General features: G+C 41.6%; 1 protein-coding gene across 1 annotated transcript in view; it reads right to left on the bottom strand.

Annotated features, from left to right (window-relative positions):
- SLC27A2 (solute carrier family 27 member 2) overlaps positions 1–21,381 on the bottom strand; it is a 48,389-nt gene extending 27,008 nt beyond the window's left edge. Inside the window, exons 1-3 of the mRNA XM_061157130.1 lie at positions 20,771–21,381; positions 6,449–6,658; positions 2,663–2,821 (exon numbers count right to left, since the gene is read on the bottom strand). Of these exons, the coding sequence (XP_061013113.1) occupies positions 2,663–2,821; positions 6,449–6,658; positions 20,771–21,248 (847 nt within the window). The 5' untranslated portion in view covers positions 21,249–21,381. The remainder of the gene's footprint in view (positions 1–2,662; positions 2,822–6,448; positions 6,659–20,770) is intronic.
- Positions 21,382–22,182: the final 801 nt, after the last annotated feature.

Here is a 22,182-nt window from a genome sequence, read left to right as displayed (position 1 = left end):
CTGCTTTATTGACTATGCCAAAGCCTTTGACTGTGTGGATCACCATAAACGGTGGAAAATTCTTAAAGAGATGGGAATACCAGACCACCTGACCTGCCTCTTGAGAAATCTGTATGCAGGTCAGGAAGCAACAGTTAGAACTGGACATGGAACAACAGACTGGTTCCAAATTGGGAAAGGAGTACCTCAAGGCTGTATATTGTCACCCTGCTTATTTAACTTATATGCAGAGTACATCATGAGAAATGCTGTACTGGATGAAGCACTAGCTAGAATCAAGGTTGCCAGGAGAAATATCAATAACCTCAGATATGCAGATGACACCACCCTTATGGCAGAAATTGAAGAGGAACTAGAGAGCCTTTTGATGAAAGTGAAAGAGGAGAGTGAAAAAGTTGGCTTAAAACCCAACATTCAGAACACAAAGATCATAGCATCCGGTCCTGTTACTTCATGGCAAACAGATGGGGAGAGACAGTGGAAACAGTGACAGAATATTTATTTGGGCTCCAAAATCACTGCAGATGGTGATTGCAACCATGAAATTAAAAGATGCTTGCTCCTTGGAAGAAAAGTTATGACCAACCTAGACAGCATATTAAAAAGCAGAGACATTACTTTGCCAACAAAGGTCCATCTAGTCAAAGCTATGGTTTTTCCAGTCATCATGTATGCAGGCGAGACTTGGACTATAAAGAGAGCTGAGTGCCGAAGAATTGATGCTTTTGAACTGTGGTGTTAGAGAAGACTCTTGAGCATCCCTTGGACTGCAAGGAGATCCAACCAGTTCATACTAAAGGAAATCAGTCCTGAATATTCACTGGAAGGACTGATGCTGAAGCTGAAACTCCAATACTTTGGCCACCTGATGCGAAGAGCTGACTCATTTGAAAAGATCCTGATGCTGGGAAAGATTGAAGCTGGGAGGAGAAGGGGATGATAGAAGATGAGACGATTGGATGGCATCACCGACTCAATAGACATGAGTTTGAGTAAACTCTGGGAGTTGGTGATGGACAGGGAGGCCTGGCATGCTGCAGTCCTTGGGGTCGCAAAGATTCGGACACTACTGAGCGACTGAACTGAACCGAACTGAACCGAACTGATTGGGAGAGACAATGTAATCACAAGGGTGCTGATAAGAAGAAGTCAAGAAGGTCAAGGGTAGTAGGAGAAAGCATGACAAAAACAAAAGACTGGAGTGAAGTGCTTTGAAGATGAAAAAAGGGGCCACAAGTCAAAGAATGTGAGAAGCCTCCAGGAGCTAGGAAAGGCAAGAAAATGGATTCTTCCTTACAAGCTTCCAGAAGGAATGTAGCCTTGCTGACACCTTGACTTTTGGACTTCTGACTTTCAAGAAAGGGAGAGACTCGACCTGTGTTGTTTTAAACCACAAAGTTTGTGGTCATTTGTTACAGTGGCCATAGAAAACTAATACGATAGGTAAAAACAATGTACCTATCATATCCAACCTAATATAAGCATGAAATGTAGTAAAGTGAAATAAAAATATCACAGATATTTTTCATGTTATTAGTTTATTTCTACTCCTAAACATGCAAAATCAAGTGTTTTAGGAGAAATTTTTAAAAAATACTATATTTTCCTTTTTAGCATTTATCTATTGTACTTAAGTAGATGTATGAGTGATTGATTCATCCCCAGGAGGGCTTCAGAGTCATTCTGTTTTTGAAGGGCCCAACAGTATGATCAGACCCAGGCATTCCTTACTGATTTGGAGGCTGGTGTTGATGCTGGATTAAGTGTTTTATAGCTGATCAGTAAGCTGATGAGGAAAAGGAGCAGAGGCTTGGGCAATCATGTGTATTTGTATATGAATTAATATATGCATATGTTACTATACATACATATATAATTACTTAAAATGTCACATGGGAAAAAAGCTAAGTTTTTTAGTTTAGTTGGAAAGTTAGAGGTAGTCTCCTGGAAGAGGTGGATATTGGACTGAGACTTTATGTACACAAGAGGCAGAAATCCTGTTGACAGTAGTAAGAATGGCAATTCTAATTTAAATGGTAAAGTTTCAGAAGGAAAGAGGAGATGGGGAAATCTAAGTATTCTGACCAGAGCTGAGAGCCTGTGGGAGGAGGAAAGAATAAAGTAGAATGGGCCAACTGAATGAGAAGTTTAAACCAGGTGCTAATGGAGATCAACATGCAGATTTCTGAAGATAGAAATGACATAAGAGAATTATTTGTGGAATCGAAGGATCAAGTATCTTAACCTGTATAAAGACCTAAAAGATTTAAAAGAAGCCTGCTGTTTGATATGCTGAACAATTAAAGCATTATATTAAAAGACATTCAGGCATGAGAAAATAAAAGTTTTATTTATTTATTTATTTGGCCTTGGGGCTTGTGGGATCTTAGTTCCCTGATCAGGAATTGAACCCAGGCCCTCAGCAATGAAAATGTGGAATCCTAACCAATGGACCATCATGGAATTCACTATAAATTCTTTTAGATTTTGTTAGATGTTCTTTTAGATGTTTACTATGTGTAAGCCAAACAACCTCAGTATTAACATGGAATTAAACACTACTCCTAGCACACAGGAAAAGAGCAAATTTTGTATTACTTTTCCTTATGAGCACATTGAATGTGTACTGGGCTTCAATACCCTGTTGAGAGGAAAAGCTTACCAGTCACGATACACCCATGTAAGCCAATCAAAAGCGCAGCACTGTGGTACAGGGGTAAGGGGGTATAGATTACATCATTCTCTGTAATCTCGCAGGCAAGAGCAAGGCCAATTCCGTACCAAATGCGATGATGATTGATCTTTGCAGCTTTCGGGAGACCTACATAAAGGCACAAGAGAAGCATGAGTGAATCACGAGTGGTTATTCACAGACACATGGTCTGGGAGAGAGATGTGTCTTAGGAAGATTCATCATCTAGTGATTAGAAGATTGCATTTGGTGAGACCAGAAGTTCAGAGTTTTTTCTGTAAAGGACCAGATGGTAAACGCTTTAGGCTTTGCAGGGTCATAAGTCTCTATTGCAACTACTCAACTCTGCTATTATAGCTGAAAGCAGCTAAACACAAAAAGTAATGAACTTGGCCCTGTGGACATGAAACTTTATTTACAGAACTGGTGGTGGTGTGGTGTTTGTGACCCACAGGCTATAGTTTGCTGACCCCTGAGTTAGCTGGTTATTAGAGTAGTAAGATGAGGAAAAATGAATGAATGTCTATTGAATTTCTGCTTTGGGTCTACCATCTTGCTAAGTATCCTTGAACGACAGGGGTTTGAACTGCTTGGGGCCACTTATATGAGGATGTTTTTCAGTGGTAAACACACCCATGGTTGGTTGAATCCATGGATGAAAAATTGCAGATGCAGAAGAACCTATATGGAGGGCCTTCTATAAGTTATATGTAGATCTTCTGCTGTGTGGACCCTTGTATTGTTCAAGGGGCAACTGTGTTGTCAAATTTTCACTCAATTCTCATAATTAATGATATAAGTAGAATTATATTCTCTAGTTCACAGATGGGAAAACTGAGACTCAGAGACAATACATGGCCTATCCATCCTATCTCTTTCCTTCATAGCCACGTCTATGAATTTCTTATGTACTTTTCTAGAGTTTTTTATGTAAATATAGGCTCATTTGCTCATATGTTCTTGCCCTTTCCCCCACTTAAAAAAAAAAAAAAAGCATACTGTTCTGCACTTCCCCCTTCACTTAACAAAGTATTTTTAAATTCTGTCCATATTTGTAAGTAGAAATTTCCCTTATTTTTTCATCCATTTATTCTCTCTGCATCTACTCCTTTGTGTGTGTGCTTTATAGTTTGTTTACACTATTTTGCAATTTCAAATGATGCTGGTCCACATGTGGAAAAACCTGGCACTTCACACTGTGAATGATGCTCCATCTGTAGGATAAATTTGCTGATGTGAGACTGCTGGGCCAAAAGGTATCAGACCTTGTAATTTTGGTAGACACTGCCACTTTGCCAGTTATTAGAGCTGTCCTCATTGACTCCCCCCATCAGCAATACATGAGTGCACCTGTTTCCTCATAGCCCTTCAAAGGTGTCCTTTCAAATGTTGGAATTTTTGCCAATCTGAAAGGTGAAGAAATGGTATCTCAGTGTATTTTTAGTACACTAAGTACATTTCTATTTTCTTAACTATAATTTATGTAAGTTTTTTATAAGACTCAATTGAAAGAGTATGCTTATATTGTTGCCCATGGGAGTCAGTTTCGTTGGGGAGGGCATGAAGTCATTGCAAAGCAGATGGGTCTAGAGTTTAAGACCTGAGTGGGTCAACTGGCTTTGTGAAGAGAAAGGCAATTCTGTTTAGATTAAGATGCTTCAATATTTGATGGTATTGCCTAAATAAAAGCAATTTGTTATAAAACAAAGCAGTATGACTGGCAAACTACCACCATTGTAAACACAGTTCACAATTCATGGTCTTTGATGTCATTAGTATTAACGCTCCATTCTATACTAATAATGAGAAACAAGAAAGCACCAACAAATCAATTGTATTCACCTTGAAAAAAATATTATCCAGATAGTAAAAACTCAGAATTATATATTTTAAAAAAGAAACATCTTTTGCTGGTCTTAAGCACTTTCAGAAAACTTCCTAATTTAAACTTTTGTATTAATGAAGAAATAATATTTGGTAACGATTACATAATTTTGTGCTAATGACTGCCTTTGAGGAACAGAGAAAACATTTTGTTCTCTGATTGCTTAAATGAATTCTTTTCATTAATGTTTATGCGAGTAACGTGGCAGATATTTTATTCAGAGATAAGAAGAAAGGTAAAATAAACATCAACCCAATTATATTCCAATTAAATATAAATTCTGAATTATGGCATTGGATGAAAGAGTGCTTATTCTCTTTTCCCCCTAAAATGGGTTTTATACTTCATAGCCAACCTGCAGTTGTGAACAAGTTCTGTATTTATCTATTTAGTATTAAGACTAGAACTCCCAGTTACTAGTTAAGGGCTTGTTTTACCTCAGTTACTTCCCAAATCAAAGTTTCAGGTTAGTTTTACCATTCTAGTAAAAATGAGGGTCTAAGTTCCATATATTGAGGTAGTTCTGGATGTAGTGGAAGCATCTGGTTAAACCATGTCATCCTACCATTCTGTTGACATGGTGAAATAGAACTTTTGACAAATAAAAGAATGATAACTATTATGCTCTGGAGATCATCCCAAGCCACCCCTCCTCATAAGGCTCAAAGTAACCTTTCTCTCTAATGTTTGATTATTTTACAAGTAGAATGCATGCTAGAATTATCTGCTTGAGTTAAAATTTTAACCAAATGACTCACATATTCAACTTCCCAATATTATTTAGAATAATTAGGATACTGGGGGTAGCTTCCTATCCTTTCTTAAATGTATCTCTCAGTCTGCATATGATTACATTTTGGTAACACTTCCCCTGACCTTGAGTAGGCAGACACCAAACAGCTATCAGATGGATGAACTAGGAGGTATTCTGGCAGAGAGGTCAGTTGTATGAGCTGTGGAGTCAGCCTAGCAAAGTGAAGCCTGACACTTCTACTTCCTATCTTGGAAAGTTCTTAAACTTTCTAGGCATCAGTTTCTGAATCTGTAAGACAGGAATATGAGTAGTACCTGTCTTAAGAGTGGTGGGAGAAATGTATGAACAAATGCCACAGAGCTCCTAGAAAGAGCACCTGCTACATCCTACCTTTAATGTTGCCCTTTCCACGTAGCAGTGTTCCAGTAATACTGACAATTGGCAGTGTTTTCTCCTGGCAGCTTATGTAAAATAATAGTATAGTTTACACCAAAGGTGTAAGACATCCTAGATTTGATGAAATACACCATTTTAGGCCCTGAGCTAAGAGCCATTCTATACCCACAGAACCAAACAGCTTCAAGTCATTGCTGCATGGAAAGATAGTGGTCAAAATGTACAAATATAACCCCATTATTATTCTATAGTCTTCTTTGGTGATCCACTTATAATTGGTTACACATTGTATATGGATGCTGGATAGAGTATAATCAAAATGCTGGATAGAGTATAATCAAAATGCGATCATTAAAAAAATTCCAAAACCTGTTCAGTGCCAAATCTTAATCAAAAAGCAACAATCATTTTGAAAAAAATCCTAACAACCTATTCAGTGCCAAATCTTATCATCACCATAATTATTTTTGTAGTTCTTGGTTAACCTTTCTACCTGTTCTATACACCAACTGGGGGAAGTATGCGTACCTTAGAGAAACCCAAATGGTTTCATATGCTATGGAATAAGATCATACTTCCCACAGGCAATGAGCTAAATCCCCTGAAGTATTAGTTATCTGATAAGCTTTGCCAAAGAAAGAGAGCATTTAAAAATCTAACCCAACATTTAACTCTTTCAGGATAGGTCCATTGCTTTGAGAATCCTCTCTTTATTTTTTACCTGTGGTTCCAGAAGTATAAATATATAAGGCAGGGGTGAAAAAGGTAACTTCCGACCTCCAGGATTCTGGGACAGGTTCACTTGACACTTCATCCACTTTGTCTAAGAAAGAGTTGACCCCATCTGTGTTAGAAGTTCTGCTCACATAATAGACAGCCACATCATCTTTCTTCAAGCTTGGCAGCACCTCTTCAACAGCGGCTTGTAGTTCTTAATTTAATAAGAGAAAAAAATCCAAGCAAATTAATTAGTCCATTCAAGCTCTATTAGTGCAATAAATTTTGTAGTGATTGTATTTCCACTAAGGGTTGTTAAAACATGTAGACACAGTAATGTTTATAGTTATGTATTTTTAACATGGAATTTACCACATCTGAAAATATCACAAGATCCCAATATTTAAGGGAAGGCTGGGTTCTGATGGTTTAAAAAGCAACAGATGATTGAAATCTGTACATTACATGGCAAGTGCAAACAAAATGGATATAAGGGTAAAAACCAAGATTATATGTGTATGACTTATATACATATCTGATATATAAATCTCAAAACACTCCAGAAATGAATTTAGTTACTCCCAATGTATGTCCCACAGGACCAGAGATTTAAAAAAAAGAAAATTTTAAGGAGAAAGAGAAATGAAAAGAAGGGAACCATGCTACTGAAAGGATAATAGAAGCTAACTTTATGTAACACATTTTTAAAATATCAGCAACAAGTAGTTCTACTATGAAGGTTCAGCTGATCCGAGACATAAGCTCCAAATTTCATAAGCACATTATCTGACCTAAGAAAAAAAAGGACTGATTAGCATGTTTTTCAAACTCTGAGTCACAATACTACAGTGGATTGTTAAAATCATTTAAAGTGATGATTATTCTAAAAAATAAAATAGAAAGCATATCACACATAAGAAGAGGTAAGCATTCTTTTTTTTTTTTTTGAGTTTCAGCTATGTGAGTGTGTGAGTGCTGAGCTACACACAAATGTAGTTTTTATAGGGGTCAAGGTAAAAAATTTTAAAGGCATTGATGTAATGTGCAACCACATTTCAGGTTTGTTACTTGAATTTTTGTGCCATTTTAAATTTTATTTTAAATTTTAAATCATAAGATGAGATGCTCTTTAAGCTTCTTTGTCTTGAATTGTGATAACTGAAGTGAATAGGCTTATTCTTAATAGGAAGGTGACTCAATATCCCAGGGAATTACCTTAGGGAGGCTATATCTGATTCATATTATATGCTTTGTTTTTCAGATATTTACATATGATGTCTCCATCAAGACATGAGATAGTATCTGGATAGATGCATTTAAAAAGTTTAAAAATTTTTTAACCAAAGCAGTCATGCACCTGATAAATATAAATGAAATAGTACAAAAGAATTTATAATGCAAGTCAGTAGGCCCTTATCTCACAAATAAACCTGCTGCCTGGAGGCAATGACTTTTAGGGATTTTTTTTTTAGCTGTTTCTTCTAGCAGTCACTTCTCCATCACCAAATTACATACTTTTCCTGCTACCTTGTGGCTTACCATTTTTGAAACCCACCCCTATTCCCCCCTTGTTCACCTTCAACAGTTACTATTTTCACTTTATGTTGTCAGGGTTAATGGTATTTTTAAATCTATTCTGAGACTATAATTCTGTCTTTCTAGCTTTGTCTATGTGTTGACTCTAGAAATTCTAAAATAAATAATCAGGATTGACACGATTATGACAATGTAATTATTTCACATAGGACTGTAGAGCCAAGTAACACACTATAATCATCTTTCCTTTCTTAAACAGTTTTCTTCTGGAGTGTCTACTGGCTATCATTCCTTAATGTACTATCTGTCTCAGTTCTTTTTCAACCTCCATCAGATCAGCTTATTCCTTTTGCTGCTCTCTTCTCCTCTTTCATTTTGAATGGTTGTTCTCTAGTTCTTCAGTATTTCGAGAAGATCATCAGAAATATTACTGTTGTAAAAACAGTAACTGGAGTGCTAAGGTCCCTTGCCAGTGCTGTGGTTCAGATTCTCATTATTTCCTATCGAAATTGTCACAATAGCTTCCTGACCAATCTCCTTGCCTCTACCCTCTCCCTGCTTCCAGTATCAGTGACACTACTGCCTGACTTCTTGTTCCTGCCTTGTTTAAAGTCCTTCAGTGGCTGCTTATCCCTTGTGATAGAATCTTTCTAATGCAGTGGATGGTTCTAAGGTTCTTCTCAGCCTACATCCCCCACCCCGATTTTTCTGATGTCATTTTCTTAACTATCCTTGTCCCCTTTCCTCTAACCACACTGATTTAAGTGAAGTGAATGGAGCCATAATTCTCACATCTTACCACCTTTATCCAGGTGGTTTCATCTGCTTGGAATGCCCTCCTGCCCACCCACCCCCCCAACCTGGTCACTGGAAAAACTGTTCATCCTTCAAAACAGCCTCATTGCATTTAACTCTGTGGTCTTCCCACAGGATTTGCATTATACGTCTAGCAGTGTGTTTAGTATGTAGCATGACATGCTTCACTTCTTTTTCTCCTCTATTTGGCAGTGAAAACTTTGAGGTTAAGGGATTATAACTTGATCATCTTGGCCCTGCCATAAGTGCTGAACAAATGTTTACAGCTAAAAGAATCTACACAAAGTATCGTATTAGCCACTGGGGAAGAGACAGAGGAATAAGCTAAGGCTGTTGACTTTAAAGGATTTAGATATTGCAATACTGTGAGTTGATAAATCTCCAGTAAAATGCAAAATTAAATCATTTTTGTGATAGAGGTATGTTTTATATCCAAGTAAGGGATATGAAAGTAAATTAAAAACAAAACAAAACTACTATTGCTACTTAAAGAATTAAGAAATCTCTCTCCCTCCCTCTTTTCTACCTGAGACTGAGCCTATTTAGTTAAATAGTGTGTTCATAAATTACCTGGATTATTTCCTATTCCTCTCCTCCCTCTCTCCCAACAGTTACCTGACATCTATTTAAAGTGTGTCTCCTGTCTCACGGTTCTCAGCACTGGCAGCAACAGTGTGTACAACAGATACTGTTTTCACAGAGCCCAGGTCTAAGGGGGAGAATTAAGAAATAACCCATTAAAATAAGGTGTCATAGGTGGTGCTTTGGAAGCGCGGAGGAGGGGCACGAAAACAGCCCAGAGGAAGTGTTAGCTAAACTGAGACCTGAAGGGTGAGTAGGAGTTGGCAAGATGAAGATCCACTGAGATGGACTGAGCCTGTTTGCAGCCAAGGGACAGGTTATGTAAAGACTCACAGGCAAAGAAGTGAGCTTTAGTCACTCAGTTGAGTCTGACTCTTTGTGAACCCAATGGACTGTAGCCTGTCAGGCTCCTCGGTCATGGGATTCTCCAGGCAAGAATACTGGGGTGGATAGTCATTCCCTTCTCCAGGGGATCTTCCTGACCCAGGAATCGAAAGTGGGTCTCCCATGCTGCAGACAGATTCCTAACTCTCTGAGCCACCAAGGAAGCCCAGAGGCAAACAGCAGGATGCCAGAGCAGCTCAAAGAGGCTAAAGCTGACTGCAACGTAGAATAAGAGGGAAAAGGTTGGAAGAAGAAACTGGATGTAGGCAGGGACCAGGTCTCTGGCTTATGTCAGGTACATGGGCTGGAGAAGGCAAGGACCAGAGGTAGGGAGGCCATTTGGTAGATCAAACTTTGCATTAAGGTAGCCACAGAGCATAGGGAGAAGTACATGCATTTAAGAGATGTTTGGGAGGTAGAACAGACAAGATTTGGTAAGTCTTGATGAGAGAAAAATTATAAGTCAAAAGAAACTTTAATTTTTTCTGTAATTTTTTGAAGATATATGCAGGCATTAGTGATATATCTAAAATTAGTAGTTTCTTATATAATTTATAATTATTATATAAAATAATAATAGTAATAATAAAATAAACAGCCAACTCATTGGAAAAGACTCTGATGCTGGGAAAGAATGAAGGCAAAAGGAGAAGAGGGCAGCAGAGGGTAAGATGGTTGGATGGCATCACCTGATTCAATGGACATGGACTTGGACAAATTCCCGGAGATAGTAATGGTCAGGGAGGCCTGGTATGCTTCAGTCCATGGGGTAACAACTTACTGACTGAACAACAACAACAGAATAATAAAGGTAAAAGGAAATGCAATTAAGCAGGTATCATTCTTGATCACAGTTCAAGTAATTTGGGCAATTGTGGCTTCTGTTCCCTCATGTTTCCACTTGGCCCTCTGCATGCTTTTGGTTTAGAATCCCTGACCTTTCACAGAGGTCATCTTATCTGAAGGGAAGGCCATTGCCCCTGCCCAGCACAGTTTCTTTACTTGACCTCTGGGCTGTTGGTGTAGAATTTACGTTTGGATATTGACTTGAGGTTCCAGTGGCTCCCAATCATATCAAGGCATACCTCATATGTCCTATACTGACCTTTACTTTGCCTACCTGCTGCAAAGAACTAACTCATTGGGAAAGTCCCTGATGCCAGAAAAGACTGGGGGCAGGAGGAGAAGGGGGTGTCAGAGGATGAGATGGTTGGATGGCATCACGGATTCAATAGACATGGGTTTGAGCAAACTCAGGGAGATAGTGAAGACAGGGAAGCCTGGTGTACTGCAGTTCATGGGGTGCCAAAGAGTCAGACACAACTTAAAGACTGAACAACATATGTCCTATGGTAGCAGACTTTTCCCCTTTAAACTAAAGATGCAATATTTATAATAAATACATCTATATACACATATATAAAGTGAGATTGGAAGGGAAATTCTGGATGTGAATGCAACTCATTAACTGTGTATTTAATATTTAATGTCTTTTCTTAAATCTGTTATAAATAGGGGACTGGTCCCATGTTTTCTGCTTCACACATGAATTTTTTTGGTAATTATTACTATAAAGTCTGCTTACTTAAGATTAAGTGAAAAGTGAAAGTGTCAGTTGCTCAGTTGTATCCATGTGCCCATACTGTTGTGTCTTTCTGTGCCCATGGACTGTAGCCCACCAGGCTCCTCTGTCTATGGCATTTTCCAAGCAAGCACACTGGAGTGGGTAGCCATTCCCATCTCCAGGGGATCTTCCCAACCCAGGGATCAAAGCCGAGTCTCCTGCATTGCAGGCAGATTTTTTACCATCTGAGTTACCAGGGAAACCCACTTAAGATAGATGTGGCAATCAACAAGGACATATAAGATCAAATAATTCTACTTGACACAGGTTGAGCTCCCTGGAATTCTGAGATTTTTGTGTAGGGGTACTCTTGGGAATGATGCCTGTGGGGCTGCAATGGAGGCAGACTGGATGGAGCAAGAGATTGTGCTTCGATGCAGCCACACAATGGCCTCCCTCAATTGATCTTACGGGGACTCTGGGCCCAGGATGGCCCTTCAGGCTGTCCCAGATGAAATGAAGTGGGTTCTACCTCTGTGTCTGCCCACCAACCAGTCACTGGATGCAGATTGGGGCGATAGTGCTTGACCTTGGGCAAAGCGGCTTTCTTCACCCAACGGCAAGTCCTGGAATGGTTCTCGGCTGACAGCTGGCAGTTGCCAATGCCTCCAGCAGCAGAGGAAGCAGTACCTCAGTCTTGGAGTGGGGAACTGGGCAGCCTATCACAGCATCCACCACACCTTTCATTCTTACTGATTAAAAATTTACAAATTTCTTTTGTGGAGGACAGCTTGTATAGTAGCTTTACATACATCACCTCATATAATTTTCACAACAACCCTGTGTTATAGACGATGGTAACCTTGTTTCTACAAATGAGGACAGAAGCTCAGTGAGTCTCTATATGGATCATTACATACAAAATGAAAAGAATTATACCGGGCTTCTAGGATTACCACTTTCTTGTACTAGTCATTCAAGTTTCGGTAAAGGACCTTGAGATTTTGGAAGAAAACTGTCTACTTGACATGCTCAGTGCTTGTGAAAGCATTCAGATCTGCCTTTCAATAGTAATATGGATCATCTCTTATTTGTCTTTCTGATGAAGAGAATCAGTTCAGTTCAGTTCAGTTCAGTCGCTCAGTCGTGTTCGACTCTTTGCGACCCCATGAATCGCAGCACGCCAGGCTTCCCTGTCCATCACCAACTCCTGGAGTCTACTCAAACTCATGCCCATCGAGTCGGTGATGCCATCCAGCCATCTCATCCTCTGTCTCCCCTTCTCCTCCTGCCCCCAATCCCTCCCAGCATCAGGGTCTTTTCCAATGAGTCAGAATAACCTCAAGTTTTATGAAAACCATGGGTATGAGAAACAGTATTCACATCAAGTTGCCTGCACCTAAAGGGTGTACAGTAGATCTGTCCTTTTTCATTAGCCTGAGCTGAAATCATGGATAGGTGTAGAACCTCAGAGAGCCCCCTTGGTGGCTCAGATGATAAAGAATCTGCTTGCAATGTAGGAGACAAGAGTCGGACACGATTAAGTGACTAACACTTTCACTTTCACTTATAGAACCTCAGAGAAAGCAGTACACATTTGGATGATGGAAAATCAACTGATTATAAAATCTGCACTCCTTAAAATCCATTTTATAGAAAAGAAAAAAATCAGGTTAGCATATGAAGCTCCTCTCCCACTTACAACTTTTTTTTTTTTTAAAGAAGGTCAGAAGAGAAATTTCTGAGGACACAGGCCCATTCCTCAAAAGCAGGTAGAGGGGGTGGGTAGTAAGCTGAATCAATCTTCATCACCAAAGTGGCAAAATGCTACTGGCTAAACCCACTGCTTTTAAATAGGAAAAGCATTCAATCTAGTAGCTTGTTTTGCTATTAGATTGCCTCATGGAGCGAATAACTAACCAAGTTAGTTACATAACACCCCAGAAATGTTTACCAATAAAGTAAGATTTGAAAAGAAGGCAGTGAAAGGAAATGGTTTTGATCAGAATTTCAGGATGATGTGAACTGGTTGGCGGATGAACAAATCAGGATTGAAGACTTTCCTTCAGTCAGAAAGGCAACTGAAACAAACTGGTTCTAACACAGATCATGGAGACAGTCTGAAAATAGTTTTAAACATACAGTTTGTAACTGTGATTTCTCATTTCTATTACTGGCAGTTTGGAATTATAGTAATTAATAATCTAGCATATAATCTGTACATCAACACAGTGTCATAGAACACCCTTCAGAGAGAGGCATGCATAACCTCCCCTAGGGCTTCCTTGGTGGCTCAGATGGTAAAGAATCTTTTTGTAATGCAGGACACCTGGGTTCAATCCCTGGGTCAGAAAGATCCCCTGAAGAAGGGCATGGCAACCCACTATGGTATTCTTGCCTGGAAAATCCCTAAGACAGAGGAGCCTGACAGGCTACAGCCTATGGGGCTACAGCCCATAAATTCTCAGAGAGACACAACTGAATGATTGATACTTTCACTTTTCTCATATCCTCACCTTCCCTCCACAATGCAAATCACCCTGAGGTCAGAAAGACATTTAATCAAGGCTAAATCCCTCAGAAGCAAAGAAATTTTTAGCAGGGAGCTACACACTCATCTCATATTTATATAGTTACATAATTTCTTAACATTATTTTTCACTTCTCTCAGTTAAAGTTCTTGGTCAAAGTATCTTGCTTTCTAAATAGCCCTAGAATCAAAGGTAATTCCTTGTCAGAGATTACCAGATCATACCAGGCCCTATATAATTATAATCATTTGATATCTGTAAGCAAACAAGTCACCTATCTACCAACTGTGTGCTTCCCGGTTTCTCAGAGGCTGTGGGAGGTCTTTTTCAAACACTGGCTGCTTACATTCATTATGCAGAATAATTTGAATTCTATCCTTCTTTCGGATTCAATAACATTCACTGTGGATTTAGAATTTATTTTGTCTTTACCCCTTCACTCCTTTTTTATTGTTAAAGAAAATAAACTGATAAACATTCCCAAACATGCCAGCAATGTGCTGGTTTGTTTTTGAATGGAGACGGACAATCGTCCTCCCTTGCAAGCTCTAGTTATGAGCAGGTCAAGAAGAAAAATTTCACAGAACATCTTTAAGCGAGCTCTCTCTTCAGACCGTGGGCTACTTGGCTGGGATCCTAGCTCTTGAATACCCTCCTCATTTGTTGTCTGGGTTTCTGTGCCCTTCCATCCTAGGCACAGACTCTTCCCAGCAGCCCATTCTGTGCCCATCACCAGCTCCCTCTCTGGCAGTGAGTCCTGGAGAGAGTGTCTCTCTTGTAGCCCTCTGCCAGAAGAAAACTGGGAGGTAAAACAAGTCTGTGATATAAAAAAGAATGAAATAATGCCATTTGCAGCCACATGGATGGACCTAGAGAGTATCATACTGAGTGAAGTAAGTCAGAGAAGGAGAAATATTGTATGACATCCCTCATATGTGGAATCTAAAAAGATGATACAAACGAACTTACTTATAGAGCAGAAACAGACTCACGACTTAGAAAACGAACTTATGGTCGCCGGGGCAGAGGCGAAGGGTGGGGAGAAGGGATAGTTAGGGAGTTTGGGATGGGCACGTGCACACTGCTATATTTAAAGTGTATAACCAACAAGGACCTACTAGCACAGGGAACTCCGCTCAATGTTATGTGGCAGCCTGGATGGGAGGGGGATTTAGGGGAGAATGGATACATATATATGTATGCCTGAATCCCTATACGGTTCACCTGAAACTATCACAATATTGCTTGTTGATTGGCTATATCCCGATATAAAATAAAAGAAAAAGTTTTAAAAAAAGTCTGTGGTAGGGAGAGGCTGGGCCTGGGGCAGATCGAGTCTAAATGGATTTTCTCAAATCAGGATATATTTGACTGTTTTAACATCATTTTTTTTCATGCCCTCATGACCATCCCAATAGTTCTTAAACTTCAAAGAAGAAAGCCTGTTACAACCAACCAAAATAATGGAACTTTTTTAAAATGGAACTTATTAATGCCACCAACAAAGGTCTGTCTAGTCAGAGCTATGGTTTTTCCAGTAGTCATGTATGGATGTGAGAGTTGGACTATAAAGAAAGCTGAATGCTAAATAATTGATGCTTTTGAACTGTGGTGTCAGAGAAGACTCTTGAGAGTTCCCTGGACTGCAAGGAGATCCAACCAGTCCATCCTAAAGGAAATCAGTCCTGAATATTCATTGGAAGGACTGATGCTGAAGCTGAAACTCCAATACTTTGGCCACCTGATGAGAAGAGCTGACTCACTGGAAAAGCCCCTGATGCTAGGCAAGATTGAAGGTGGGAGGAGAAGGGGACAACAGAGGATGAGATGGTTGGATGGCATCACCGACTTGATGGACATGAGTTTGAGCAAGCTCTGGGAGTTGGTGATGGACAGAGAAGCCTGCAGTCCATGGGGTCGCAGAGTTGGACTTGACTGAGCAACTGAACTGATTAACGCCACAAACATTTACTGAGTGACCACTATGTGCTAGGTATTATTAAGGCATTATTCAAAGGTATTACTAAGGCATTATTCATATTATTATTATGAGGGAATTGTAAGCCGTTGAGACAAAGTACATTGAAGCAACACACCTAAGTTGCAACACACCTAAGTTACTCCTTGAGCAGCCCAGAAGAGGAATGGAGACAGGCTATCTCTATGCCCTGATTCTTGACTGAAGTTTGCACTAGAAAATTATCTCCTTACATGAGTGTGAGGCCACCACTGTTGGCCATTCCTTGGGTTCTCTGAGTCCTATTTTCTCTACAGTAGAGTTTCCTCAGTAAACAGTTTAAAAATGACTAACATTTAAGTCTAGCCTGCTGTAGTCCTTACATAGTAAAACTCTTTAACAAAGCATCTCATTGTGTTGGTGGTGGTTTAGTCACTAAGTCATGTCTGACTCTTGCGACCCTGTGGTCTGAAGCCTGCCAGGCTCCTCTGTCCATGGGATTCTCCAGGCAAGAATACTGGAGTGAGTTGGAGACCTGATGAAAAATGCCTCTGGGCTCCTCCTGCCTAGAATTCCCACTCCCCAATTGCACTTACCCAGCTCTGTTGTCACGGAGAAGGAAATGGCAACCCACTCAAGTATTCTTGCCTGGAGAATCCCGTGGGCAGAGGAGCCTGATGGGCTGCTGTCCACCGGGTCAGAGTCAGTCACGACTGAAACAACTTAGCAGCAGCAGCTCTGTAGTCAAGGCCCCCAAGAAACATTCATCCTCTGTTCTTTTTCCTCTACAGAATTCTGAAGCCCTCCCAGTATACTTATCACATTCTCCTGGGCATCCCAATCATTTGTGTACATGTGACTTAGTTCTTCAACTGGACTGTAAGATCCTTAAACTAATTTAGCTTTTTCTCTCTGCCTCCCACCAGGGCAACTAGCTTGTACCTTGTGGGAAATGTTTCTTGATATGATATCAAATTGTTATACCATCTGCTTTTCTGTATCTAACCTCAAACGTTTACTTGACAAGAGTTCTCTTTGGTCCTGACACTAGTTTTAGAATGTTCTCCTCTTTTAGAACTTTCAGTGATGCAATACTTTTGAAAGCTATTGGAAGCATTTTATCTTATCACATTATTTAAAGGAGGTCAAATTTTATTTTTCACAACTCTGAAAGACCAGGTCAAAGATAATTGGGAATATTTTATAACCTCTCTGGATCACAATCTTGAAACACAAAGTACCTTTAATTGTTTCGTGCGTGCTAAGTCACTTCAGTCGTCTCTGACTCTGTGTGCCCCTATAGACTGCAGCCTGCCAGGCTCTTCTGTCCATGGGATTCTTCAGACAAGAATACTGGAGTGGGTTTCTGTGCCCTTCTCCAAGGGATCTTTCCAACTCAGAAATCAAACCTAGGTCTCTTATGTCTACCTGCATTGGCAGGTGGGCTCTTTACCACTAGCACCACTTGGGAAGCCCATCCTTGTTACTAAAGCCTTATACAAGAGTAGTACCAACACGGGGTGCATGCATGATTGGTTGAGCCATGCAAGGTAGACCTGACCAGTGAGCTAATGAAGGAGTTATCCTTCCAGGAGAAGAGCTAGGTTAGCAACAATCTTAACATTAGCATAAACGGAAACAAAGCAAATTCACTATTTGGGGGACCCTTTTTTTAAAAAAATATTCTATGTTGTATGAAATTAAATATGGCTTCCTGTCTTCCCTGTTTTGGGAAACTGCTTGAAAAACTACTGGCCAACAAATTGGTTTCTATCAACTACAACACTGATGGAGGTTCCAATAGCTGAAGGTAATTTTACCATGTGATTACTTACATGAGAGCCTTCTATGGAGAAGGATCCTGAAATGCACCACACAGAGAAAATCCTGTTCTCCGGGAGACGGGTGTTTCTGCTTGATGCGGGGAGGTGTTGTGAGTCTTTGGCTTTCTCTAAGTATAGTAAGTTCTGATGAAAAAAATTGGGCACTGAAATGCCTGACAGGGTTGAGCCCTGTTAAGCTCTGTGAAGAGTCCCCCAGATTCATGACAAGGGGATCAATCTTCATCATAAACACCACTGTGCCAGTCCTTTGCATATGCTCCAGAATTTGACACAGTTGAAACTCAAGAAACTCATGAGCCCTGAGGTTGAAATTTGAAGTGAAGAATCAAACCCTGTTGAATTGTCACCCCTCCAACATTTGTAAAACTTCTCAATCTTTCTGTCCCATGTTTAGATGGTATAATGGAATATAAAAAGCATCCTAGAAGTGAGACAAAAATCATTGGGTTCTGTCTCCAGCTCTCTCTGACCCTGGGCAATTGATATCATTCCTCTGGGCCTTCGTTCATTCAACTATTAAACAAACAACTATTAAACAAAGTGGGAATTACCAGACTCAAAGCCTATTCCTTAGATGATCTGCTTCCAAATCATCTAGGGGTGGGATGGGGCTTGCTATAAAAATATACTTTCCTGCCTCCCCCACGGTCCTGCTGAATCAGTGGTTTTTTGGGGGATGAGGCTCAGGAAATTGTTTTTTAAAATGAGCTCCCCAGGTGATTCTTCCACTCATTAAAGTAACTCTTCTAAACTTTTTACTGCAGTATAACACACTTGTTAAGAGTTATATAAACAACACACTTATTATATAACACACTTGTTAACCTTAGGATATCTCTAAGATTCTTTCCAACTTTAAAGAATTTGAAGAATCAGTCCATTCAACACATTTGCACATGGGCACATTTACTAACCAGCATGCAACTTTGGACTCTGTTACCCCCATGGCAGTAACTGTTTCGGATCAGAGTGTAATTCTGCACGTGATCTAACAGTCTCTCAGTGATTTGGAAAAACAGAATGGTTTTCAAATGTGTGGCCTCTCTCAAAGGTCAGTTTACTGTCAGAGTGTTGTAGGTCCACTGGAAAGTCGTTCAAATTTGACCTGAATATTGGAATTTCATTATACTATCTATGTATGCTGACCAAAGCATAATACTCAGTGACAAAAGACCGTTGCCTGGGCAAAAAGGGAGATATCTGGTTGTATTTCTGATTTGATTACAGAACCAAACTCCAGTATAGTCATTCAAATTGAAGCTTCTTTGTCAACAAAACTCCCAGGGCTTGACTCCCTCACGGGGTGACCTGGGATAATATGCAGGTAAAAAGTACTTAAATCCTTCCTGAAGTGGCACACAGATCACTGTGTTAATAACTTTCCTCTGAATCAACTGGTAAATAGGTTTAAGAGAGTCTTCCAGTTACTAAATAGTGAAGTTGTCTCTTTTCCCAGGCAACTAGAAATTGTTGGGAATTTTCTTCAAAAGGCTCTCCCTTTCAAAATAATGTGTGTGTGTATATATGTGTGTGTGCATGTGCATGCAGGTGCGTGCTCAGGCACTCAGTTGTGTTCAACTCTTTGTGACCCCATAGACTGTAGCCCACCAGGCTCCTCTGTCCATGGGATTCTCCAGGCAAGAATACTGGAGTGGGTAGCCATGCTCTTCTCCAGGGTATCTTCCTGACCCAGGGGTTGAACCTGAGTCTCTTGTCTCTCCTGCATTCACAGGCGGATTCTTTACCACTATGCCAAGTGGGAAACCCTCAAATAATGCCTTTAAAATTATCCCTTTCCTTTTCAGCTTTTATACAAAGCCTTCATTTCTTTTTGGATTATTTATTTTATGTCTGATGAAACAGGTGTGTAGTTTCCTGGCTTCCCAAAATGAATAGACATGTTGACTTACTGTAACTAGGCAAACTCCTTAGCGTACTTTAGAGTCCTCAACTATGAAATGAAGGTGGAGAAAAGATGGATGCTTAGTCTCTTCCAGCTCTAACACTTTTCATTTGTGAAGAGAAAGGTAGCATGGTGTAGGGAGAGTCATGGGCTCTGAAACTAGATAGATCTAGGCTGGAATTTTAAGCCTCAGTTTCTTCAGCTGTGTGTCAGGGGGTAATGATATATTAATTCTCAGGGTAATATAAGCATCCAGCATAGAGTTTGGCACAGAAAGAAAGACATTCCAGAAAGGTGAGACTTCCTGGCTCCCTATTTCTCCACATCTTTTAGCCCACACCTGTTTAGGCCTCCTCTTACTGAGAGAGTGAAAAGCAATCCCTGGTCCTTATTCAAGTGTAGGGACAAGCTTCCTGGGATAGGAAACCCAGCTAGTCCTTTGGGTAACAGGTTCTCGGATTCTTCCTGACCTGGTGACCACTGGAGCATGAAGTTACCATTTCAGGTCTTGTTGAAAAGTTGCAGGAGGCAACTACAGAACCAAAGGTCACTGTTGCTATAAACGTAATGAGGGCTCACTAGGGCTTGCAGCAGGTGATCAAAGTCTTCTTGGGGATCAGGTGGATTCTCTCTTTCTGCAGTGAGAATCCAGGGAGGCTAACAGAATTTGAGAGCTGGAAGCAGTCTTGAAGACCATTACAGAGGAAGAAACCAAGATATGGAGAGGGAAAGTGACTTGCCCAGGATTATACAGTCAATCAAGGAGCAGAGGGGAGAACAGTCTCTCTGGATCCTCTGGACTTCACACTCTAGACCCTCTGCATTTTAATGCAGTTATTGTCAGCACCGGCTAGGAACTTGAATTCTGGAGGTAGACAGATCTAGTTAATCCCCTCCTCCCAATTCTGTGATCTGGGATATAAGGCTTCACCTCTCTGGCCTGAGTGGTCTCATCTACAAAGTCAACCCTATCTGTTTTAAGTATTACCAGCAACATTATATGTACTGTGATTCACATAGTATCTGGCTTGGTCAGCTCCTACAACATAAGGTTCTAATGACCATTAATTAGCGTTTGGAGGAAGGATTGCCATCCCCTCTCTCTATATCTCCAGTTCCGATCTGAACCCTCGTCCCCCGCAACCCCTATGCCAGGCTGTCAAGAAGAGAAGGAGCCCAGTGCCAGGGTGAGGTGGTCCCCAGGCTCACCTGGGGAGACCAGTAGAACCTTCGCCCCAGAGCACTGAAAGCAGTGCAACAGGGACTTCCCGCGGATGTTGCAGTTGAGGCACGCCATGGCACAGCCCAGCTTCATCAGTCCCAGCCACAGCCATACGTAAGCTGGTTCGTTGCTCATGAAGATTGCCACGCAGTCTCCCTGGCGCAGGCCGAGGTGGTCGCGCAGCGCCCGAGCCACTTGGTTGCTGCGTCGGTCCACCTGCGCGTAGGTGAGCGTCTCGTCCCGGAAGAGCACGAAAGGCTTGTGTGGAGTCTGCTGCACTTTCTCCAGAAAGGCGAGGAGGATGGTGCGCACCGGCCGGCGCTGCCCGTTGCTGCGCGCCCGCCGGGCCACGCCGGCTACCCGCAGGAAGTAGCGCAAGTCCTGGAAGAAGTAAGGGCAGCACAGGTTCACCAACAGCGGGAGCATCAACAACCCCGCCAGAACCGCGTAGACGACTGGCAACATGACGGCGGCGGGGCCCCCTGCCCCCTCCAGGGCGGTGGGCGCACTTCGGGCGTGCAGGGCGGCGGCGGCGGAACGGGCTGCGGGCGGTGCGGGGATGCACAGCGAGGAGGGGGCGACGGTGGAGCTTTGCGGCCGCCCGCGCACCGCTGCGGGATCTCTGGCCGAAGGAGCTGGGGTGTTTGCTGGCCGCTGGGTGTGACAGGCCGGCTGAGCCTGCCCCCACGTGAGGGTGCAGTCTCCCGCGCGTATGCCCCGCCCCGGCGGTCCTCCGCCGGCTGGGAGGGCGGCTCCGCGGCTCCCCGACGGTGTGACCTTATAAAAATGGTGACCGTAAGACGCCTTAGAAGACGCTGAGAAGATTAGAGGGGATAATACAGGCGGAGCGCTAGTGTACCTTTTAGAGATGACTGATGGTTATTACCAATAAAGTGCCTTATAAATACGAGAACGGTCCTATGATTTCCTAGTAGCGGGTAACAGGTGCCACTGCCAAATCAGAATCCCATCTCTTCTTCCTGGTCTCAGGGGCTTTCCGCCTGGTCTTTGTTTCTCACATTTGCTTTCCGCCACGCCCCCAACCCCCCACCCCCCACCCCACCCCCGCGCCGGACCCCGCCCAACCCCGATTTAATTGCCAGGCAGGCTCTAGTGATAAAGAATTCAAGGGTGGACAAAAGCGCCTTCCATTGCCGCCTCCAGCTCATCCCAGCCCAGGGGGCAGTGCGTGAGGCCCGGGCGCTCTAATCCGAGACGTCCTGCAGGGCCCAGCTAGCCCAGATTAGGCTGGAGGTGGCGCCACACTTTGCCATATGAAATCAAGCTTCGGGGAAGTTTTGATTTGTTATGATACGTTGTTCTTTAAGTGCCTTCCCCCGCCCCCCCCCCCCCCATATTAAAAATTCTCAAGTATTGTCAGTCCAATTCAATTCTGTTT

Source organism: Dama dama, chromosome 12 (genome assembly GCF_033118175.1).
Source record: "Dama dama isolate Ldn47 chromosome 12, ASM3311817v1, whole genome shotgun sequence".
Lineage (NCBI taxonomy): Eukaryota > Metazoa > Chordata > Mammalia > Artiodactyla > Cervidae > Dama > Dama dama.
Note: the sequence above shows the minus strand (reverse complement) of the source record. Positions and strands in the feature narration are given on the sequence as shown.